At 44.3% G+C, this 21,835-nt stretch overlaps 2 protein-coding genes across 6 annotated transcripts in view; one reads left to right on the top strand and one right to left on the bottom strand.

Moving 5' to 3' along the window:
* KIF2C (kinesin family member 2C) overlaps positions 1-21,835 on the top strand; it is a 50,358-nt gene that overhangs the window by 11,072 nt on the left and 17,451 nt on the right. For 4 of the 5 annotated variants that reach the window (XM_045026781.1, XM_045026780.1, XM_045026784.1 and 1 more), the window contains 12 exons: positions 154-201; positions 1,291-1,413; positions 4,978-5,091; positions 6,681-6,781; positions 7,994-8,089; positions 9,954-10,008; positions 10,103-10,265; positions 10,623-10,713; positions 15,195-15,258; positions 16,190-16,281; positions 16,520-16,662; positions 21,420-21,624. In XM_045026781.1, the coding sequence (XP_044882716.1) occupies positions 154-201; positions 1,291-1,413; positions 4,978-5,091; positions 6,681-6,781; positions 7,994-8,089; positions 9,954-10,008; positions 10,103-10,265; positions 10,623-10,713; positions 15,195-15,258; positions 16,190-16,281; positions 16,520-16,662; positions 21,420-21,624 (1,295 nt within the window). The remainder of the gene's footprint in view (positions 1-153; positions 202-1,290; positions 1,414-4,977; positions 5,092-6,680; positions 6,782-7,993; positions 8,090-9,953; positions 10,009-10,102; positions 10,266-10,622; positions 10,714-15,194; positions 15,259-16,189; positions 16,282-16,519; positions 16,663-21,419; positions 21,625-21,835) is intronic. The other variant, XM_045026782.1, reaches the window with a different exon arrangement.
* Positions 6,197-21,835, bottom strand: part of ARMH1 (armadillo like helical domain containing 1) — a 61,647-nt gene continuing 46,008 nt past the window's right edge. Inside the window, exon 14 of the transcript XR_006581553.1 lies at positions 6,197-6,249. The gene's annotated coding sequence lies outside the window, so the exon portion shown is untranslated. The remainder of the gene's footprint in view (positions 6,250-21,835) is intronic.

The following is a 21,835-nucleotide window of genomic DNA, read 5'->3' as shown; positions in this document are numbered from 1 at the left end:
ATTTCTTTCCGTAATGAAGTGATCAGAGTGCTGGAGACACTGGGAGTGTTTCTGGTGAGCTCAGGTTTGGAAATTGTTACACTTCACAGAGGACATAGCATTTAATTCCATCTCCAAGCATAATGAAAGTACAATTCTTTTTTGTTCCTAAAGTGGCAACGGTGACACCTAATGTGTCTGCGCCCGAGCAGCAGCAACCAGGTAAAGAATTCTGGTGTGATCTGCACTGAGCTCCATGGGCACAATTACAACTCCTGTGCACAGGGTTTATCCACAATTCTAAGGAACATTTGGTGTGCAACGGGAATCTTGTCTTCACATGAGAATGCTCATTGCTGTATTCTGGATAAATTCCTACAATTGCTAGAGGTGATAATAGATCTAATTTTTATATTGCACTCCAAATTTTTCATGTCAGACTTGCTTTCTTCACAAAAAAGGCCTATTTTAAACTATTTGAATGGATGATACAGCATTGGCATAAAAGCGCTAAAAGAATTTCCAAGTAAGAAGCTGGCCATTATCTTAAAGTAATAGATACCTAAATGTGTGACTGCTAAGACATTAATTCCCTTGCAGCTTGCATGGTAAACCTTGAGAGTGCAGCTTTTATTAGACACATGCTGTAATCATAGCTTTTAAGTGAATTTAGCATTGGCAGAAGTTTCCACGCTGGTTCTAACTGTTCTTAGGTGCCATGGTGATGGGCATGATACCTCCTCAACCCTCACCTGGAGAGACAGTGATGACAAAGAAGCTGTCTCCACGCTTATGCTGTCTTTGGAAGTTTCCACAGATACTTTAATCAAGGTGCCAGTTTTGTGATGTGTGGACTGAGAGAGACCTTCCTGTCAAATAGTCACTGGATTTACAATACCTTCATCAAGATTAGTCGATCCAGTGACCAGGAGCATGAATATGAGCCTTCTGGTCCCTTTCAAGAATGGTAGTTCAGGAATCTCGGCATAAATTAATGAATCCTAATTTTTCTTTTTAATTAAAGTGGAATAGGAAAAGGAATACATTGCAATTGCAAATCTGGAGTGAACTATTTATCTTGCACTAGTGGCATTTTTCAAGAACATTCTTCACCAAACTGATAACTTTCTAGCACCCTGCCTCATCCTAAACTTCTCTAAAGGTTCTGAGATCCTGCTGTGAATGGTATCTTTTTAACCAGGCTGCTTTCCTTATTGTTCTGTACTTTCATGATCATACTGATCTTTTTTGAAGAAACTGGCCTGCTGTTGTCAGTGCTCAATACTGACCTTAAATTCTTTGTTTCCTAAGTATTACGTAGCCGTTCTACCAGGATGTCTGTCATCACAGAATCCCAGGGCAGCCTCCAAGATAATGAGATGGAGGTGGATCCCTCCACTTCTACACAAACAAGAAACCATTCAACAGTGCCTGGTGAGTGGCGACAAGCACAGTAAAACGTGATTTAAACTGAACGTCTTGTGTTTCAAAATGCTTATCTCATGGGTGTGCAAACTGTAGAAGCAGAAAGAGCTGACCAAAATCTCTTCCCCTTTTAAACAGAGAAGGGAAGAGACCACAATAGGTCTGTGATTGTGCATTTTACATAGAGCTTCTAATTAAGAGGGATCTCAAATCACTTTAGAAATTCTGCTGATGTTGAAAAAATAAATCACTTTAATCCACCACATAGATTCACCCCAAGACATACATCTCACATCTGTTTAACAGTGCACAATACCATACGTAAGGCTAGGATGGGAAGTGAAATAGCTGCTCTCTTGGAAGTGCAAAGTGTATTTTTACCCACATGGCAATTTGGTTTGAATGGCAGGGTTAATGGCCCTACTCTTGCTAAAAGAGCTGTTAATAGTGCACTTTATATCTTATCTGAAAGGCTTAGCAAGGATAACTTAAGATAGGGATCATATTTGGGGACAAAAAAGCTGGATTGCCTCTGAGCTGTACTGGGTTGACAGATTCCATTAATTGGGGATATGGATGTACTTGAATGTAACTAAAGTACTTCAAATTCTACATCAGTATTGATTACAGGTACAGTCACATTTATTTACACCTATTGGGTAAGGAAAGAATTTGAGCCCTGCTTTGTTCTTTTGGAAATGCAGACTTAATGCTTTATTGGTAGCTACTACTGTTAATTTTCCTACACCATACAGCAAAAGCATCTGTGATGCATGTTCCATATTGGCTTTCATGATGGGCCCTGAACTTTAGAGAGGTTGTTTGTTAAAACTCAGTCTGTTCCATGCAGACTTTGGACTGTGGCGTTGAAAAAGTAGTCCAAGTGTAAAAGTTAATTTTTTAAATTAATTTTTATTTATTTTTTATTTTTGTAAATTGCCTGTTGCGCATGTGTGACAAATATGGGAACTAGTAATTGGAGTCCTATATGTGCCTCAGTTTCCCTCTGTGTGCTTTGCATTGCTATGCACAGACACTGAAAGGTTAAATCTGCACTTGGGGCAGAGCAGGTAACATGAGGTGCATTGTATCACATAAGTCTGGGGTGAAATGAATGGGTGGTTAAAGGTCTGACTGAAACAACCCACTCAGTGGAGGATCCAGAAGGGCAACGAGAACCCCAACAACTGAACAATTGACAACTATCCACAGGAAACTCTGGCAGGCAGAACATGTGAATGCAGCATGAGTCTGCAGGAAGAAGGCAGTGTCCTGAGGCAACGGGAGGCTAGAGTAAAGGTTGGCCTTTGAAGAGACCCAGAAGCTCACCTGGGATAGAATCATAGAATATCAGGGTTGGAAGGGACCTCAGGAGGTATCTAGCCCAACCCCTTGCTCAAAGCACAGGACCAATCCCCAGTTTTTGCCCCAGATCCCTAAATGGCTCCCCCAAGGATTGAACTCACAACCCTGGGTTTAGTAGGCCAATGTTCTACATCTAAAACTTACACTGATATAACTGTTGCTCAGGGCTGTGAAATTTTGCACCCTGTGCTCTGTATTAGGTCAACCTAACGACCACTGTAGACACAGCTAGGTCAACGAAAAAAGTTTTTTGGTCAACCTAGTTACTGCTTCTTGGGGTGGGGGGGAGGTGGTGGATTTACTGCAGCACAGGAAAAAACCCTGCAATCACAGTAGTAAGTGCCTGCACTACGGCAGTGTAGCTGCAGCTGTGCTGCTGTAGCGCTTGTACTGTAGGCATAACCAGAGAGAGGAAATCAGTATGGGAGCTCTGGCTTGGCCAGTATGGACTGTCTTAACCTTTGCTTCTGAATGGTAACCAAAAGACTTCCCAATGCTGTGTTCCAGTTGACTAATAAACCCTACTCTGCTTTGGTGTCACTGCAAATACATGCTGAGGTTCATTGAGCCCTGAAGAGAGCAAAAAGTCTCTGAACGGGAGTCTTCCCCCGTTAGACTCACTGGGTGGAGTTCATGTTGTGAAACGAGTGCTGGAGCCCAGAGGCTCAGTTGTGGAAGAGTTGGACCCCTTGCTGGTCTGGTACATTGAGGGGTTCCTCCTAGGGACAGTGTGAAAAAGCTGGGGCATAGCACAGATCCTGTGGCTCTGAAACAGCATGTATCGCTAACTTCAAGGCTAGACATGCATCGTTATGCAGCTGCAAAGCATTTTCTTAAGCACAGTTCTCAACTAGTTTGCGTTAAAGTTACACTGCTTATAGTAGGCAAATGCCCTACTCTTCAGACTTGTATCAGTGAGATCTATAAACTGAAAAACTTAGCCAAGGCTGAAGATACTGCATAGATCTTGAAACTTGATTTCATTTAAATCTGACCTCCTAATATGAGTCAAGCTTGAGGGGGAAAATTAATAAAACTGCTAAAATTATTCACATTTTAAATCAAGACAACTGATCCTAAACTGTGGTGTGCATAATTGAGGTAGTCGTGAGCCTACAGCTCTTGCCAGTTTCCTCTTAATAGACACTTTTTCCCCCCAGCCAGCACTTTTTTGTAGCTTCCCAAAATCATCTTCTTAAGAAAAAATCTCAAGGTCCTACCCTATTCTCATTGAAATAATTGGCAAAGTGTCCCCATCTACTTCAGTGGGAGCAAGATCGGGTCCTAGGGCTACTCAAGCATCCATAAACTACTTTAAGGCTTAAGGGAGACACGGTGGGTGAGGCAATGTCTCTTTTGCCAACAGAAGTTAGTCCATTAAAAGATATTGCCTCACCCATTTTGTGTCTCATATTTAATCCTTTACATGAGTTTATGCTGCTTAAATCTCTTAAAGACCTCTTTCCGGTAGAGGAGAGGTTGGTATGGGGTGAGAAGCACTTGTGCCTCACTTAAAAAAACAAACAAAAAACCCCCCAAAACAAACCCTTGCACACTTTATGCATTTAAATAACCTTATGTGGAAATATGTACTTGGCCTGCAATTCTGACACCGGGAAACCTTGACTTTAAGAAATCAGTGCAAAAAATCTATCTGAATACAATGTTAAGGCTGTACAGTAAGTAATAAAGATAGGAAATACAGAAGATAAGGTACAGTGCATAGAGATCTTCACTGCAGTAATCTTCAGTTCCCATGTCAAGTATTTCAGTAACTTTATCTTGAATCAAATACATGCAAAGATGTGATCATATAATTGGCATTAGTGCACACAAATGAGAATTAAGCTAAGGCTGTGTATAGTATAACCTTACAGCAGAGTTCTGCAATATCCTAATAGTGTTATATGTTGGCCTATTAAAGGAAACACTTACAAATTGTGAACTACTATTGGATTGGCAGTTTTTTATACTAAATTTACTATGAAGTGGCCAGTGGGTGCCTGCATCCCATGCAAGTGCTGCACCTCATGGGTTAGCCCTGTCTCCCTCACCTGCCATAGAATTGGAGAGCAGGGCAACTCATGGCCTGATTTCTCTCCCTCCCCACCCTCTATGTTGTCTTGGGGCCCTACAAATCAGAAGGCTGTTCTCTCTCACTTCTGAGGTCTAACAGATACTCTTCCATTGACCTGCTTCCTTCAACAGCTGGCCGAGCCCGAACTACCAGGCCACATTGTGCTACAGAACCCGTACTGACAAATGTACATGAAGTTCTAGAAGAACATCCATCTATCAGAAGCAGCTCTTCAGCAAATCCAGGTAAATAAGGACTGGCTGGCTCATTAACCAGCATTGCATCTCTAAGCAATGTCGGTTAAGATTGTTTTTCCCATATGCTCATAGGTTTGATATGACTTCCTGGAATGTGGCTTAGCAGCCAAAGCAAACATCCTGGTGACTTTAAATTTAAATATGGTACAGTTTTGATATACAAATAGATCTGCTTAGAAGGACTGGCTCAACCCCAGAGTAGCAATACAATGGCTTTCTAACTAGTTTCAGTAGCTGGTAGCTATGCTCTGTGAAGACACCACTGGTCACTGATTTTTGTTGTGGAGAATCACCCATACCAGTAAGGTGACCTCCTACCTTTTAGCTGTAGGTGCCTTAATGCTGTGCTGCTATGGCTTGGAGCCCTGACACTAGTAGCCAGCCCACAAGCATAAAGTTCTCCCCTGGCTTCCACCAGCCTAGTTATTCATTGTTGGGTGACCCCAACAGCCCTTCTAGTCTCAAGTCTACTGTAAGTTCTGTAACTGCTGGGCACTCTGACTTCCTCTCTGCTTATCACCACCCCCCCCCACCCCCCCCCACCCCCCAAAAGGTATGAACAGCTCCCAGTCATCAGTTCACTTTGGCATGCACACTCCACACAGATTGCACAGCAGAGACATGCTTGAGGTAAAAATAAAGTTCATTTAATAGAAAAATCACAGATGAACTAGTAAGGAAAGGCAAACACAAGTCACACAAAATAAACATAGACACAACTTCAGGCTTTATACTTCTGTATTGGATAAATTCCCTTTGTTCTGATGCAGTGGGTCACTTTGTTCTGACGCCATGGTGGATGGGGATGGCGTCCGTCTCTCCGTCTGGCAGTTTTCCATCAAATTCCCTGTTGCAGAGGGGATCCAGTGTTTCATGGACTGCTTCCTGCGTAGAGGCTGCCCCTCAGTTTCTGAAGCCTTTGTCCTCAAATCCCTTCCATTTTTAACAGGGTTTACAGCCTTTTTTCTTTCTCTCAGATTATGGTTATTCATAGTATGGGGAATTCCCTCTCTGCTTGATAGCTGGGGCACCTCAGTGTCTTCCCATTAACTGTAATGGTTCTGTTTCTCTTCCTGGGCTATATTATGGATCATCACTTTTGTTTGGCTTTGTGTAAACACCTGGCTTGATAGGAGCTCCTGCCTGCTGTGAAATGTATTTGAAATTGTAGTACAGTGTATGAGCACAATACTCTATGTACATAGATTCATAACCACAATCTGTATAAACATCTCCTAATGACCGTCAAGTTCAGAACACTACAAGCTTTCATGAGACCTTACTTGATATATTTATTAACAACCTTGTATACAAAACCAGATGATTCAGTGGCTAACTCCTTGGGATTCAGACCTTTGTGGTGTCTGTACCTGGATTGTCACAACTACTGGACACAACTAATAAGGAACGCTCCTCTCCAGAACCAGACTCTAGGTCACGATATCCCAGTTTGTACAGAAGAGGGTTTTGTATGCCTGTGGGCAGGGGGAGGGTGTAGATAAGTTTCTTTTAAGCAGAATAATTTGTTTGTGGTAACAACTTTCTCATAAAAGTGATGTAAATGTCTGTCTTTCCAGTTCGGAGGAAATCTAATATTGTGAAAGAGATGGAGAAAATGAAAAGCAAGAGGGAAGAGAAGAGAGCCCAGATAAGTGAGATCAGAACAAAACGGGCACAGGTGCAGTATTTGTTCAGGGAATAACCCTTAGTTCTGCAGAATAAACTTGGATAAGAAAGAAATCTATAGGATAGCGTGTTTATAGTGGTCAAAGTAAAACACATTTTGGACTAATGTGCCCAGTGTTTGGTTTCGGTTTATACTCCGTGTGGATTTTGTTTTAAAGTGTCATGCATAAGGATGTAAACAGAACCTGTCTGATCTCTCCAGGCTGAATTTGTTTAGGGGTCTCCTGGGTAGCTGTTTCTGCAGTTGAAGGCTTTTAAACCCCAGACTTGCTCTTTCAGTTGCAGGTGGCATTTCTGAATCATAGAACTGGAGGGGGACCTTGGTAGGGCATCTAGTCCAGCTCCCTGCACTGAGACAGAACCAAGTATTATCCAGACTGGCATTTTTCAAACTGGGGCCTGTGGACCCCTGGGGGTCCCCGAGGGTACTCCAGAGGGTCTGCTGGCCCCACTGATCAACTCCTTCCCCTCTCTCCCAGCGCCTCCTGCACACTGGAGAACAGCTGTTCCCTGGTGTGCAGGAGGTGCTGGGAGGGAAGGAGAGGGAGCAGAATCATGTCCAGGGCTGCTGGCCCTGCTGATCAGCTAGGGTTCAACCCTCCTGGTTTCGCCAGGAGTCTCCTGGAATCAGGCTCTATCTCCCGGATACTGAAGGCAAATGGGGAGGTTTTAGGTACTAAAAATGTGGTAGGGCTAAGGCATGCTCCCTGCCTGTCCTGGCTCCGCATTGCTCCCAGAAGAATTTACCATGCTTAAAACTTAATGCTCTTCTTACTGTTCTGTGTTATCAAGTCTTGAAACTCATCAGTATGGCAGTCAGTGTAAACTTCCCAGCTTGACTGAAGTGCTACAATGCAGACACAGCACACAGATTTGGTACTATGGAGAGGAAAACTGGGTACAAATGGAGAAATACGTGTTTTATTTTGTTTTTGGTGGGAGAAGGCAATGGCTGGGTAGAGAGGTGGTGTGCTTTTCAGCAGTTAAAATGAGTACTGAAAACTCCTTCAGCTCTGTCCCTCCTGCGGTATAGGAAGATTCCCCCTTCCAAGCAAAATGCGGTTGGAGTCCTAATCATTCCATCGGGTTATTACTAGATCCAGAGTCTTTCACATGTCTTTGCCGCATGAGGACAGAGTAACAATATACTGAGCTCTTTAGCTGTGTCAGATCAAGTACACTAATGCCTGTCTTTGCCCGGCAGGAATTCGATAGCAGCTGTCCAAACTGGGAGTTTGCACGGATGATCAAGGAATTCAGAGCTACTTTAGACTGCCAGCCAATATCTATGAATGACCCAGTAAGTAAATATTGGAATCCTTGACTGCAACGTACCAATATTGCCTGTGATTTCCCCCCCCGCCCATTGAACACTAGTGCTTAGATAGTCATTATTGAAGACATAACCAGAAATACCTTAAGTATGGATAAGCAGGAACAGTGCTACATCATGGCTTAGTATTGAGTTCACACTACAACATGGAAAATGCAAGTTAAATATTAGGAGTAACTTCAAAATAGATCAGCAGAGCAAGCTGTAAATGTAGTGGTAGAAACTGCCACCACTGGAGTTAAGACAACATTAAATGCCAGAATAACTGAAGTATCATCCTACCCTCAGAAAAATATTACTCTGATCTGTTGGTGACAAAACTTGAGTCTGGAGAAGTAAAATGTAATTTGCTAGCTGTCAACCCGTGTTCCAAACTCTTGACATGTTGGTTAAGTGCTTCTAACATGAGGAGGCTGAAAACTAAGTGGTGATATAAATGCCACCAAACTACAGAATAGGGATTTGGTCAGTCCACAAATTCTTTAATACCTCTTCTGGCTCAGCTCAGCCAGTGACCTATGCAGAATGCGGTCTTTCCCAAACAAAATGATCCTATAGCTGGACTTCAGCGATTCCTAAACTTACTGCAGTGTTAATGAAGAGCTCAGATCTAGTGAGGTCACTATGTAGTTAACTTTGCAATATGCAAATCTGGTGGTTACAGACTAATGCATCCAAATTCAACCTTAGTGTCCCACTGAAATCAAGGGAGCTACCGGAGGGCTGAATTTGGCACATTGATTACAAACATTGCAAAATATCATGTCTGTTTGGATTTTTAATCTGTTTTGGACCAGGCTCTATTAGCCCAGCACACTATGTATAAATCTTATGATATTTGCAGCAGAGTGAGCTTCCTGCAATAATAGGATATGGTCTTAGATAACCTGCCAGCAATTGCTCTGCTCTGATCAGTAGTATTAGAATAAACTCTGGTGGTATTCACAGAATAGTGATGGGGAGGAAAGGTTGGTGATATTTAGCCATTTCTACACTATTGACTTAAGCTGACCTATGTTAGGTTGATTTACAGCCATGGCAGGAATTACTGTGGTGGTTCATGTTCACACGATCTTCCTTCTGTCTGTGGTGTGCGTCTTCACCTTGAGCACTTCCACTGACTTAAGGGGACAATGTGGGGGGCTGAGAGCCAGCTCCCTGCCAGGCTGCCCCTTTCCTCTTCCCCCCTGACTCCACGCCAGGAATGGGGGCAGTTGCACCAGGCCTCTCAGCTCCCTGCCAGGGGCATGGCAGCTAACTGGACACGAGGTGTGGAGCTTCTTGCTGGGCACAGCTGTGCTCCTGGTGAGGAGCAGGGGCCAAAACCCGGGAGGGCAGCCGGGCTCCAGCGGGGAGATCTGCACCTGGTGTCCAGTTGGTTGCCCCTTTCCCAGCAGGGAGCCGGGAAGCCCGCTGTGGCAGTAGGGTTCCCTGTGGGGAGCCCGGGCGGCAGCCCAGCTTGGAACAGAGACCAGGCAGCAGCCTGGCTGCATGGAGCCATGAAATTGACAGGAATGACAGCCAATAGATGCAAGTAACGCAGTTTTTATAGGGACACTGTGTCAGCCTCACTACACCGACATAAGCCCCTCACCTTTGTGTCGATGTAGTAGGGCACTTACATTGGCAGGAGAAATGTCAGCGTACACAATACAGCCTAATTAGGTCGACGTAAGCTGCCTTATGTCAACCTAACACTGTAGTGTTGACCAGCCCCTTGTATCCTTACAGCCTCCACTGCAACACTGATTCAGCACAGGTGTGGTTGGGGGTGGGGGGGAATAGTGATACTCTGTATTCAGTCCTTCTGTAACCTATCCTTCTCTTAAAGATAGAAGAGCGCAGGATCTGTGTGTGTGTAAGGAAGCGCCCTTTAAATAAACAAGGTAAGTGTGTATGTGTATTGGCAAAATTTAGCCTGGACTCTGATACCAGTTTGATATTACTCATTCATGTTACAAATATTTTTTCCATCAACAGAACTTCACAAGAAGGAATGTGATGTGATTACAGTTCCCAGCAAGTGTGTCCTGCTGGTGCATGAGCCGAAGTTGAAAGTGGACCTAACAAAATATCTCGAGACCCAGGCATTTAGATTTGATTTTTCATTTGATGAAACTGCTTCCAATGAAGTGGTTTATAGGTAATGCATCTTCTTACATAGTAGGTATGAGCAGCACAGGATTAGCATGGTCAGAATGAAAATGTAAAGGGTTACTACCTCAGATTGTCTTAGGTTAAAGGGATTGATATTTTACAATACAGCTAACCATATTGGTTTTGATAGAGACCAGTGGACTGTGAAACATCTAACAGGAGCCATTAGCTTAGTTTCTGTCTGATCTTAATGTTTACTACTGGATCCACATCCATTTGTTGGGATTCCTGGGAATTATTTGAAGATTCTAAAGTATAGTGATTGCTGAAGCCAAGTATGGGCTAGTCAGGAGTCTGCCTCCTTTCTTTGTGCCTTATTCTTTTTATACTTTTGAATTCCTAGGTTCACCGCCAGGCCTCTTGTACAGACCATTTTTGAGGGCGGAAAGGCTACGTGTTTTGCGTACGGCCAAACTGGCAGCGGCAAAACACATGTAAGTGACTGGCTGTCTTCTAAAGGTCTCAGATATCTCAGTTTAGATAAACTGATTAAAGCACTTTTGGATACTTAAGGTAAATAGCCTTTCATCCAGCATTTGGATCTTGGTTTTTGATCGTCCTTTTGAAATGATAATAGAGAGAGGTCACTTACCTTACCACGAGGTGAGTTAGTAACCATTAAAACGTCAGCAAGCGAATAGCTGCTTCCTTTCATATTGCAGAGAAAGTAATGAGGCTGACTCTGGCAATGTTATTTAGTGGCTGAAGACCAGGACCAGGCACTGCTGACTTGTAATCCTGGCTCTGTCACTAACCTCAGGCAAGTCTCAATCTGTCTCCGTTCCCCAGCCTGTGAAATGGGGTACTAGCCTACTCAAAAGGTGTAAGGATTGTTTGTTTGTATCCTATTTTGAAGATGTACACTTCAAAGGCTCTCTCAGCTCTTCCAGAAATACTTAAAAATAAGCCTTTTCTCATACATGGATACCCCCTGATCTAGATATTACTTGTGGAGTGGGCAGATCTTCATTGCTGTGAGTTAGGAATCTTAAGCTTTTCTCTTTCACTTCAGACTTTCTGCAGATGTTCTGTGGCATCACACTCTGGTCCTGGTTCACTGCCTCCATCACACTAGCTTTTAGGTTGGGGAGCCCTTGCTAGTGTGGACACTTTTTTTTTTTTTGTTTTGTTTTTTTTCCCTACAGGATACTCAACATTAGACTTTCAGTAACTGGAACCTGTTTCCTTCCCCTGTAGCTTTCCAGTTATTAGAAGCTAAATCTGAATTTCTTTCCCCTCAGGTCACCTGTCAGAGTAGCCTAATACAACGCCTTGTGTGGTTGGTTTTTTATTTTTTTTATTTTTTTGGTAATGACTTTCCCCAGGTCATGTAGCAGAGTCGTCTAGCTCAAACCTCTAATTGGTTAGTACTAGTTGATTAGACACATGACTAATCCTGGTATAAAAGATTAATGCTAAGGAAGATAAAGGTCCAAAAAATAGCCTAGGAATTGTCTTGTGGCTTGTTGCTTCCCATTGTTGTTACCCAGACATACAAAGAAAACAACTCCTTTTGCAACTTCTTTATTTCTCATAATGGAGGTGATCCCTGGTTGTGGCCACTCCCTAAATACCTTATTGATTGAATTCAGTGGGCTCATAAGTGTTTACACCTATAAAATATGAGGTTTATTTAGCTTCATCTAAAAACTTCCTGGTCATCGGTTTGGTGCTGCTACGGTCCAGTGGCAGAATCTGATTTCACAGGCAAAGAGCTTAGGCCACTTCAATTAGCGTGGAATGGGCAGGTCTGTCCCAGCAGTGATGTTCAGCTAAGTAGATTCTACTAGGAGATCTAGATACAAATTATAGGTAAGAAAACTACATATTTTTTTTTTCGTTTTTGATCACTGATCCAGGATCAGAACTAGTGCTGGAAAAAAATGGCTGCTTGTGGAAGAACTTGTACTGTACATTGAACCCTGGCAGACCAAGATACTGGATCTTGTTAGGCTAACGGTTTATATTAAATAACTTCAGTTCCAGGCTTTAGAGGGTGTAGTGTTAATAACTGTTACAGCAATTAACTTCAGCAGCTACCTTAGTTTTGTTGGAACTGAAAGTATCGTGGATGAATGAGGAAGACGGTAGTCACAGTGACACTAACATAAGGTTCTGCTGGGTTTGGAAACAAAGGGAAATCTGCCTTTTCAATGCCACATGGAAAATTTTGCTATCTTGGAGTGCAGTTTTTTTTTTTGCTCTCTGAACAGAGGATGTCAGGTTACATTGCTAAAATCCCAAATTCTTCCTTGTAGATAAATAGTTGGCTGGAACTCATGTGACTTCCCCTTACATTTCATAGCACCTAGAGGGTCCCTTTGTCCCAGGTCAGGGGTTCCCAAACTTCTTGCTGGTATGACCCCATTTTAATGAATTATTTCTTCCCGGGACCCCCAGACGGCATGGAGGACACCATTTAGTAGAGCAAAATGGTGCCTTCCACACAGCATGACCTCTCATGCATCATATATATGCACTACATACATGCTCTCCAAAATGGTGTCCTCTGCACAGTGACCTCACACACACTGTACATGTGAAGTGACTTTGTGCAGAGCAAATAGTGTCCTCCACACATTAGGGATTGCTATGACCCCATGTGCCGATGGCATGATTGCACTTGGAGTAGGGTTACCATATCCTAGAATATCAGGGTTGGAAGGGACCTCAGGAGGTCATCTAGTCCAGTGGTTCCCAAACTTTAACAACCTGTGAACCCCTTTCACTAAAATGTCAGGTCTCATGAATCCCCTTCTAAAAATGAATATTTCCAAGGATTTTCTTCTTTACCCAAGTATAAATTATAAAAGCAGTGATTTTTGGAAATACAATTTTTTGACATGCTTATTACACACTATTTATTATTATTCGCCATTACAGTATTTTATTACATTATGAAAATGGCAACACTCTTCCAAGATCTCACTTTTGTAGCTTGTATCACTTTGAATAAGCCTGTTATAAAACAAGGCTCCTATGTTTCATCAAGGAGTACTAGATGTGAAACAACATGAAGGTATTTAAGAAGCCAACTCAGAGTTCCTCTTACACAAGCATTCAGGTCTTGAGCAGTCCATGCAAACAACGCATGTTACAACAAAGCCTAAACTTACTATTTTTAATATTATGAAGAACACTAGCTGCCTGTTTAATTTTGAAAATAGCAAAAAATATCCACTTCCCTTTCTTATAAGGAGTCTTGAAGTTTAAATTTCCTCAGTGTGTTAGATCTGCTTGCTTTGATCTGCTTAGCTCTTGGAAGTCCAAGGGCTCTGGGTTGCTGGCTCTATGGGGTCCCTATGGACAGCTCTGTTCACCATTAGGGATTTTTTTCCCCCCGAGAATCCCCTGTAACATTTCGTGAACCCCCAGGTTTGGGAACCACTGATCTAGTCCAACCCCCTGCTCAAAGCAGGACCAATCCCCAACTAAATCATCCCAGCCAGGACTTTATAACGCCTGACCTTAAGAACCTCTAAGGAAGGAGATTCCACCACCTCCCTAGGGAACCCATTCCAGTGCTTCACCACCCTCCTAGTGAAAAAGGGTTTTCCTAATATCCTACCTAAATCTTCCCCACTGCAACTTGAGACCATTAATCTTTGTTCTGTCATCTGGTACCACTGAGAACAATCTAGATCCATCCTCTTTGGAACCCCCTTTCAGGTAGTTGAAAGCAGCTATCAAATCCCCCCTCATTCTTCTCTTCTGCAGACTAAACAATCCCAGTTCCCTCAGTTTCTCTTCATAGTCATGTACTCCACCCCCCTAATCATTTTTGTTGCCCTCTGCTGGACTTTTTCCAATTTTTCCACATCCTCCTTGTAGTGTGGGGCCCAAAACTGGACACAGGACTCCAGATGAGGCCTCACCAATGCCAAATAGAGGGGAATGATCACGTCCCTCTATCTGCTGGCAGTTCTCCTACTTATACAGCCCAAAATGCCGTTAGCCTTCTTGGCAACAAGGGCACACTGGCTCATATCCAGCTTCTCATCTACTGTAACCCCTAGGTCCTTTTCTGCAGAACTGCTGCCTAGCCATTAGCTCCCTAGTTTGGAGCAGTGCATGGGATTCTTCCGTCCTAAGTGCAGGACTCTGCACTTGTCCTTGTTGAATCTCATCAGATTTCTTTCAGCCTAATCCTCTAATTTGTCTAGGTCCCTCTGTATCCTGTCCCTACCCTCCAGCGTATCAACCACTCTTCCCAGTTTAGTGTCATCTGCAAACTTGCGGAGGGTTCAATCCATGCCATCCAGCGCATGTGTCTGGGTTTCCCCGACATTTCCTCTTTTGTCCAGGGAGATTCTCCCCCCTCCCCACCCCCAAATAAGAGGAGAAACATCCAGGATTTTTCCACAGTAGAGGTTGCAGCTCAAAGAGCTGGCTCTGCATCCCGAATGATTTCTCCTGCTGTGTCCGCAGCTGCCGGATACTACCCATCCTGGCTCTGGCTCCCAGCCCTGGGAAGGGGGAGATGCAGGGAGGCACTGACGGACAGCTGTCACTGCATCCCAGGCCTGCGTCAGCCACTGTGACCAAGAGCGACATTGCCCCCCACCTCGAGATTGAGGCCACAGGCATCCCCTCTACAGTGTCCTCTTTTTGGGAACCTGAAAGATAATCCTAATTTGGAGTCGCAAGACACAGTTTGGAAACTACTGTCCTAGGTGCTGGGAAAAATGTGGTTGTCACACTGACTAGTTCCAAACATTCAAAATGAGTTAACACAACTACATCAAGCTGTAGTTTTATCCTGATTTACATTACGTAGCATCGTGTCTAGATAGTCCATTGAGATCACAGACTGTTCATGTGGACTCTTTTCCTAGAATATTGTTGGAACTACAGTTGAGTGATAGCTTGATCTGCTTGGACTGCACCTCTATAATGGCTTTTTTTTTTTAAATAGACTATGGGAGGCGACTTCTCCGGGAAAACTCAGAATGTCTCAAAGGGGATATATGCTTTTGCATGTAAGCCAACTCTTTGTTTTCAAATCCAAATTGTGTGTAGTATTTTTCCTTCATAAGACTTCAATAACTTCTCACACATTTATATAAAATAAAGGCCTTATGGACTTCAGTAAAGTTCTTTATAGGAATTCTTTAAATATTTATTCATAAACCCTGATTATCATGTGTTGTCCCCAATAAGCAGTGATAAATTTATTTGCAATATTTATGTAAATCACCAACTATAGATATTACCCAATATATAGCTTCTGGATATAATGGTATTAACAGTAACTTTTTATTAGAGCAAAAAAAAATTCTGAGGCAGAGACCTATGTTCTTTGCTTAATGTATGTTTGTTTTTTTTAATGTGCATAGGGTATTGCTGGTTCCTAACAAATTTAGTGGTAGTAGCTTGGCCCTGAAGGAAAGTTTTTGGTGTGAGGGGTTTTTTTTGGGTGGGGGAGCAGAAGGGAGTGGTGGAAGGAGTTGGATTTACTTTTGAACTCTCCCTTTCAGAAAATAGAGGAAGATCCTAGTTTGAACTCTACCTGCAAGTCTCCTTGTCTAGGAATCCCAACTAATAACACTTTAAACAAGTGATTCAAAGCTATAGAGGATTGTAATGTTATGCCAACTTAAAACTTGTCTGTATTAACTAAGCCAGAAAATAAAATCACTGCTCACTGATAACTTCAGAAGTAGCAGCTCCAATAATCCCTTTCTTTTTTTCAGTCCTAATGAGGACACAGCTGAAATCAGATTCACTTGGAGGTGTCTTATTATTCAGATAACTCCACTACTCTGGTTGGGGCATTTGTCATTCCAGCTACTAGATACTATAACCGCCTTGCTGTGAAGCATTTTGGAAGCGCCAGAGTCCCAGAGGCAGCTGAAACTGTTGTTCTAAAATCTGGTTAGGTCATGTTTTTTTCCCTCCTTTCCCCATCAGCACGCGATGTCTTCGTCCTTCAAAGCCAACCCAGGTACAGGAATCAAGAACTGGAGGTCTATGTGACATTCTTTGAAATATATAATGGAAAGGTGAGATCTTGTGTCTTGAGTTTTTTGACTATGCATTTGATACATGGTATGATTTTATTTAGCTATCTGCATGTCATTGCTGGATCATGGGCCATTTGTGTCTCTGGTATTGAATTGGAAAGTCTGGGGTATGCATTTCTCATATGCATAATTCCATGCTATGTACCTGTCCTTTAAATGAGGAAACTGTGAAATAGATTCTTTACGTGTGCATCTCCATCTCCTTGCTCAAATACAGGTGTTTGATCTCTTGAATAAGAAGGCAAAACTCCGAGTGCTTGAGGATGGAAAGCAGCAGGTCCAAGTAGTTGGCCTCCAAGAAAGACAAGTCAGTTGTGCAGATGATGTGATCAGAATGATCGAGATGGGCAGTGCCTGCAGGTTTGTCTCCCTGGGCTTCTGCTTCCTTAATGTTTTTTAGCTTTCTAGTCTTTCTTTCCTATTACAAGTTTTTATAGGATATCTATAGCCAGGCTTAAAATAAGGGGTAATGAACATTGTCCCCCAATAACAAGCATGTGACTCAGCACCTTGAATCTAAGGGAGAGGAAGAAAATCAGCCAGTGGACCCTATCCCAGAGATAGGAAAGCATGGACATGAGTGTCTTGCAATAGGTTTTAAACATGACTAGCTCATGCATAATATTCAAAACCTATCAAGGTAACTGTCTGGTTAACAGTACCATGGGATGTGTCTGTGGGACAGCACCTGTGCACTACAGGGTTCTGAGTGGGAGGCAAGGACTGTCTGACGCTAATTGCTGGTCACGGAACAAATCCAAACTCTTGAAGGCTCTTCCTATACCAGGGTTGAAAAAAACAGTGGTGACAGCATGGCTGTGCACTGCTGATTCCACACAACATGGTGGCTTCTCTGTGAAGCTCCTCTCTGGTAGCTAGTTGAGTTTTTAGAGAAGCTTTTCCTCCAGCTTATAATAGTTCAGTAGCAAGCAATCTTGTCATGACTCTGAAGAGGCTGGAAGTGCAATACAAAACTTAGTTTAGAGAAGGCCTTGTGTATCACACTGAATATCTGCATTGATCTACCCTAACCTGTTCTTAGTCTAGAACAGGGGTTTCAAACTCAAATGATCACGAGGGCCACATGAGGACTAGCAAGCCGCGCTGCTTCTCTCTTCACGCAAACACTAGCTGTGGACATTCATCCCCCTGCCTGCCTCTGCTCGAGCAAACAGTAGCTATGTTTGTTTTTTAGATAAGCAGCTCTGGGAGCCCCGAGTTCACAGCAAAACAAAGAGTGTTATCTTTACTTAAAAAGCATTATGGGAAGGTTCCAGAGGTCAGTTACAGCGTAGTAAGATTAATCACTGTTTACAGAATCCGAAGAAGTGGGTATTCACCCACGAAAGCTCATGCTGCAAAACGTCTGTTAGTCTATAAGGTGCCACAGGATTCTTTGCTGCTTTTACAGAACCAGACTAACACGGCTACCCCTCTGATCACTGTTTACACTGGCACCCCAGCGCTGTTCTCTTTATTTCTCTTGTCGAGGTGGAGTACAACCAGCGCTGTAGCCAGGGAGATACAGCGCTGTATGTGCCTTGCCAGTGTGGACGGGGAGTAAGTTACAGCACTGTAAAGCCACCACCAGCGCTGTAACTCTCAAGTGTAGCCAAGCCCTTTGTCTCCCTAAAGGTGGGAGGGGAACTTGCCAGCCTTTTCAGAGCGTAGATGGTAATGGAGGTCAGGGGAGGGTGGGGTTATGAAGGTAGCTTATCTACCATCATGCTAAATGTCCACACCCATATGTGATTGTCTCTCAGCGTGCCCAGGATTGTATGTCACCTCTTTACCCCTCACCTCCAGCATGAGGGAGTTTCTTTGGTAGCTGGGTGTCAGCTCTTGTACACACCCAGCCTTTCAACCACTCACGCTCTCCTCAGGACTCTGCCAGTCCTGTTTTGCTTTGCAGGCTATTAGGTGCACCTCAGCAGTATCAGCCTGTAGTGTCCGGTCCCTGTCACTGGCCATGCACAGTAATTACCAAGTCGGCTGTCTCCCAAAGGGAATGGTTTGATTCAACATAGGAGTCACACTTTGCTTAATACCACAGCACTGAGATGTAGTTCTAAACTGATTCTTTTTTGTAGTATTAATACAAAACCCAGAGATTCAAATGAGTAGTTGAGTAATACTATTAAGATCAGGTTACAAATAAAATATCCAATGCAATCAAGTGTACACTGAATAGTGGTTACCTTTCCTACTCAATCAACTAGAGGTCCTCTCCAGAATTCAGTCTTTGACAGAGCTGCTGGGTTTTCAGTCCATAATCAGGGTCCAGATTTTCATTAATTCTCCTGTGTCCTACAAAGGGATTCTTTTCCCTTCTTCGATAGTCCAGTAAATCTTTGAAATGTGTTCTTTTGAAATGCACCCCTGAATCAGACTTCTTCCCAGTTGCTTGTTCTCTAGTATGCTAGTGCTATGTTGAGTTCACATCCCCTCCCCATCAACATGTTTTTCATGTTGACTCTGCATGCAAATGGGACTTCCTTTGTGTCAGCTTTACCATGCTTAATTTACATTGTACAGAGACTTGCCTTCCCTCCTGTCTGGAAGAGAATCTGTTTCTTTGTTTAGTTACAGACTTTAAAGCATAGTATTAGTAGGCACACACAATTCATCATATAGTGTCAATGCATACATTTCACAACAATAGTGACAACCAGTGTGTCAGATTTCATTTGATACTGCACAAGACACTTCATGGGTAAATACTTTGAAAGCAGTGTGTTAGGTGTAGTGGGTTTGTCAGGCCTGATAGGAGTTGCTGATAGAACAGAGAGCCCTTTGCCAACTGGCATTGAGCGATTCTTAGGATAAAATAGAATAAAAAATTAATGGAGATATACCTATCTTCTAGAACTGCAAGGGACCCTGAAGGGTCGTCGAGTCCAGCCTCCTGCCTTCACTAGCAGGACCAAGTACTGATTTTTGCCCCAGATCCCTAAGTGGCCACCTCCAAGGATTGAACTCACAACCCTGGGTTTTGCAGGCCAATGCACAAATCACTGAGCTATTCCTCCCTGCCTCCCTCCCTGATCACACCATATATTTGCTGAAAACCTGTATTGCTGCCATGCAGCAAACCAAATCTGGACCTGTCAACCCTCCAGGGGTTATTTAATTAACATATACTTAAAAAATCTTTTTAAGGCTTTGAGAGCATATACAGTGCATCAGATAGCATTAGGGTGACCAGACGTCCCGATTTTATCGGGACTGTCCCGATATTTGCTTGTTTGTCCCGCGTCCCGACCAATGTTAGGTCGGGACACTGGACAAACAAGCAAAGGCTCCGGAGCCTGGAAGGGCTCGCGCCCTCCCCTGCCCCGACTCCGCCCCCTCCTTCTCCAATTGGATCCCTCCCCAAATCCCCGCCTCTTGCCAAGCAAACCATGCCCAGGAGACGCAGGGGAGCACGGGGCCGGGGTGAGTGTGAGTCCAGCCTGGCCCCGAGCAGGCAGGACTCGGGCGCGGTACCTGGAGGGAGATTAGGGGGTGGCCTGCGGGGCCAGGCAGTGGCTGTTCTCCCCACCTGGGCAGCGGGACGTGGGAGCAACTGCTGCTGCAGCTCCCACTGCCGCGGGGGGAGGAAGCGGCCAAGCATGTGGTGCCTGGCCCGAACCCCCCGAGCCCGGACCTGCTGCGGGGACCCAGCAGCACACACGCTGCGCCCAGCCGCTGGCCAGTCGCGTCCGGGCTGGCTGCCCAGCTGGTGCAATCCCGCGGCGGAGGCATCGGCAGCCCAGCCCCGTTCGTTCCCCTGTGGGACCCGAGCGGGATGGGGGGGGCTGGGCCCTGCTGCCCCCACTCCAGGGCCGCCCGCGGGATTGCACCAGCTGGGCAGCTAGCCCAGACGCGACTGGCCAGGGGCTGGGCGCGCGCTGTGTGCGCGCTGGGTCCCCGCAGCAGGCCCGGCTCGGGGGGTTCGTGGGCACAAGAGCCGCAGCTGCCGAGCTTGGCCAGCGGCCGCTTCCTCCCCCCGCGGATGTGGGAGCTGCAGCAGCGGCTGCTCTCAAGTCCCGCTGCCCAGGTGGGGAGAACAGCCGCCGCCTGGCCCCGCAGGCCACTCCCTACTCTCCCTACAGGTACCGCGCCCGAGTCCTGCCTGCTCGGGGCCAGGCTGGACTCACACTCACCCCGGCCCCGTGCTCCCCTGAGTCTCCCGGGCCTCCCTCCAGCACTTGTGGAGGGAGGAGGAATCGGGGGTGGGGGATTTATTTATTTTTTGCTCTGCCGCCATTTTTTCCCCCTCTGCCCCCCCCCGCGTCCCGATATTTGACCTGGGTGATCTGGTCACCCTAGATAGCATTTTGGGAGTAGTTAACTGCTGGACTGGATAGGTGGCTGGGGTGTGGTACCCAAGTGTAAATGGTACTAAACAATGGGTAAACTGTACCAAAATAAGGAACTTGTCTCATCTTGCAGTGTAAACATGAAACATGATATGGCATGGTGTCTGGTCTATGGTAGGGAAACTGAATGAGGGTTATAAGGCTTCAGGAGAGGGTAGGTATCATTCTAGGCATTAAATACCTGGAAGGAATCTGAGTGTAGACAGTCAGAGGCATTCTGGCTAGGAAAGCTGTTTCTGTACCCTGAGAGATCTCTAATTGCTGGCAGTGCACACTCAAACGACAAAACATCAAGGTCAGACTTCTGAGGCACCGAGGCTGATGTATTTCCTGTTACTAGTTGGGATTGGTGGTAAATTGCTTTCTGAAGCATTTTTCTCCATGCAGTCTGGAAAAATGTTCCTTAGTAATAGTGACAACCTCCATATACAGCTTCAATGTCTCTGAGAGATGTTTGATTTCAGTCTCAAAGTGCAGCCAATAATGGGAGTATCTGCAAAGGAGTATAGCAGGGAAGGATTAGGGCTTGTTTAACTCAAGCTGTGGGGAATAATGAAATGACTTTTTTAAGTCAGTTGTACTAATGTCTGAAAGTTTGTTGTTGTTTGTTAAAACCGAGCAGATAAACTAGACTTTTTACTGACTTCATTTGTGAATAGCATATGAATGTTCTTGCTTAGTGCTGGGGACCTAGGCATGGAAGATGCTTTGTGACATCTAAAATTGTAATAAACTTCATCCATCTCTCCGCTGTAGGACATCTGGACAGACCTTTGCAAACTCTAGCTCCTCACGGTCACATGCCTGCTTCCAAATCATCCTACGCAGAAGAGGGAAATTACATGGCAAATTTTCCTTGGTAGATTTAGCTGGAAATGAGAGAGGTGCAGATACGTCTAGTGCTGATCGTCAGACACGCATGGAAGGGGCAGAAATAAACAAGAGCCTTCTGGCTTTGAAGGTAGAGTATAACTCCGAGCAATGTCAATGTTAATCAGCAAAGGTTGGATGGAAATGACCTATTGGATTATCTAATCCATTTTCTTGCAATGCAGGGCTATTCCTTATAGGATGCTTTTTAGTCCATATATTTTTAAAAAATGGACAGTCCTCAAAGGAGCCCAACTCTGTCCATTGAAAGTTATGCTGCATGTCTTTCCATTCAGAATCCT

The sequence above is a fragment of the Mauremys mutica genome, chromosome 8 (assembly GCF_020497125.1).
Source record: "Mauremys mutica isolate MM-2020 ecotype Southern chromosome 8, ASM2049712v1, whole genome shotgun sequence".
Classification (NCBI taxonomy): Eukaryota; Metazoa; Chordata; order Testudines; family Geoemydidae; genus Mauremys; species Mauremys mutica.
Note: the sequence above shows the minus strand (reverse complement) of the source record. Positions and strands in the feature narration are given on the sequence as shown.